The sequence below is a fragment of the Rhagoletis zephyria genome, unplaced genomic scaffold (assembly GCF_001687245.7).
Source record: "Rhagoletis zephyria isolate East Lansing unplaced genomic scaffold, Rhagoletis_zephyria_1.1 Rzeph_scaffold_65417, whole genome shotgun sequence".
NCBI lineage: Eukaryota > Metazoa > Arthropoda > Insecta > Diptera > Tephritidae > Rhagoletis > Rhagoletis zephyria.
Window position 1 is genome coordinate 1 of NW_016222468.1, and position 1,455 is coordinate 1,455.

General features: G+C 46.8%; 1 protein-coding gene across 1 annotated transcript; it reads right to left on the reverse strand.

Moving 5' to 3' along the window:
* Nucleotides 1-820: 820 nt before the first annotated feature.
* On the reverse strand, nt 821-1,414 carry LOC108356796 (uncharacterized). The gene has a single exon (XM_017607898.1). The coding sequence runs from the start codon at nt 1,412-1,414 to the stop codon at nt 821-823; it is 594 nt and encodes a 197-aa protein (XP_017463387.1).
* Between the last annotated feature and the right edge of the window lie 41 nt (nt 1,415-1,455).

Below are 1,455 nucleotides of genomic sequence, written 5' to 3' on the forward strand. Positions count from 1 at the left end.
CCTGAAAACCAGATCGAGCCGCTGAGTTCCAATACGGAGCAGCCTCGTGGCACGACATCAGCTGGGTTGCTCTTTGTTGGTACATGCCACCAGCTTGCTCCTGTTGTGAGATCTTGAATCTATGACACCCGATTGCCCACGAATGTTGAAAGAGTAGCCGAGTGCGTTCCAAGCCAATGAAGTACGATCTGTGAGTCAGTCCACAGAAACACAGGGGTGTCGGCGATGAACAGCGGTTTGATTTTCGCGCAAAGCCTTGCCAGGAGTAAGGCGCCACATAGCTCAAGCTTAGGTAGCGATTGATTTTTGATTGGTGCTACTCGTGATTTGGCTGTCAACAGAGTGACAGTAGTTTTACCTTCCATCGTCTTGGAGCGAACGTATATGGAGCAGCCGTATGCTCGAATAGACGAATCGCAAAACCCGTGGATTTGTATTGATTGATGACTTGTTGCACCACAATATCTTGAAACGGAGAGCGTATTGAGATTAGTTATGTCATCGAGGAAGCGTTCCCAGGCCAACTGTAGGGTTTGAGGCACAGACTCGTCCCAATTCAGCTTCAGAAGCCACAGCTCTTGTAAAATGATCTTAGCGGCAATAACAACTGGTCCGATTAGTCCCAAAGGATCGAAAAGCGCTGATGCAATGGACAAAATTGACCTCTTAGTTGTTCGCCCATTCACAGGTTGCTTAGGCTGAAACGAAAATAGGAAAACATCGTGAAGCTGATCCCCCCTAAAGTGCTGGTCGTCAGATCCTCGTTCAAGTTAAGATCCTTCATAGTGTCATCCTCTCGGAACATGTGGTGATTTGAATGTCACTTGGCCAAAGTGAAACAGCCACGTCTCAGCACTTCCGTGACTTCGTGTTTGATACGAGATATTTCGGCCAGAGTATCGGCACCACAAAGTAGATCGTCAACATAGAATGACGTTTTGACTACACTAGCACCAATAGGATAACTAGCTTCATATGTATCAGCAATGTAGTTGAAGCTCTGCACAGCAAGATAAGGGGCAGATGCCATCCCATACGTCACTGTATTTAATTGGTATGTGCAAACTTCGTCATCGGGCGTACTTCTCCACAATATGCGTTGGAATTTGCGATCGTCTGCATCCACTAGAATTTGACGGTACATCTTCACTATATCAGCTGTAAGTGCGTAACGAAACAAGCGAAAGCGTAAAAGCAAGATGTACAGCTCGTTCTGTAGAGTAGGCCCGACGGCTAATATGCCATTAAGCGATTTTTGCGAAGTGGTTTTGCACGAGGCGTCAAAGACAACTCTGAGCTTAGTTGTGGTGCTGGTTGGCTTCAAGACGTAATGGTGGGGTACATAGTAATGTGGGGTGTTGAGGTCGACTTTCTCGACTGCGCTCATACGTCCAAGGTCGCGATAATCATCCATAAAGGCGATGTATTGTTGTTTCAGATCATGACAGCGGGCTA

Excerpts from the sequence above, each read along its gene's own strand:
- LOC108356796 (XM_017607898.1), bottom strand. The coding sequence starts at position 1,414 with ATGGATGATTATCGCGACCTTGGACGTATGAGCGCAGTCGAGAAAGTC.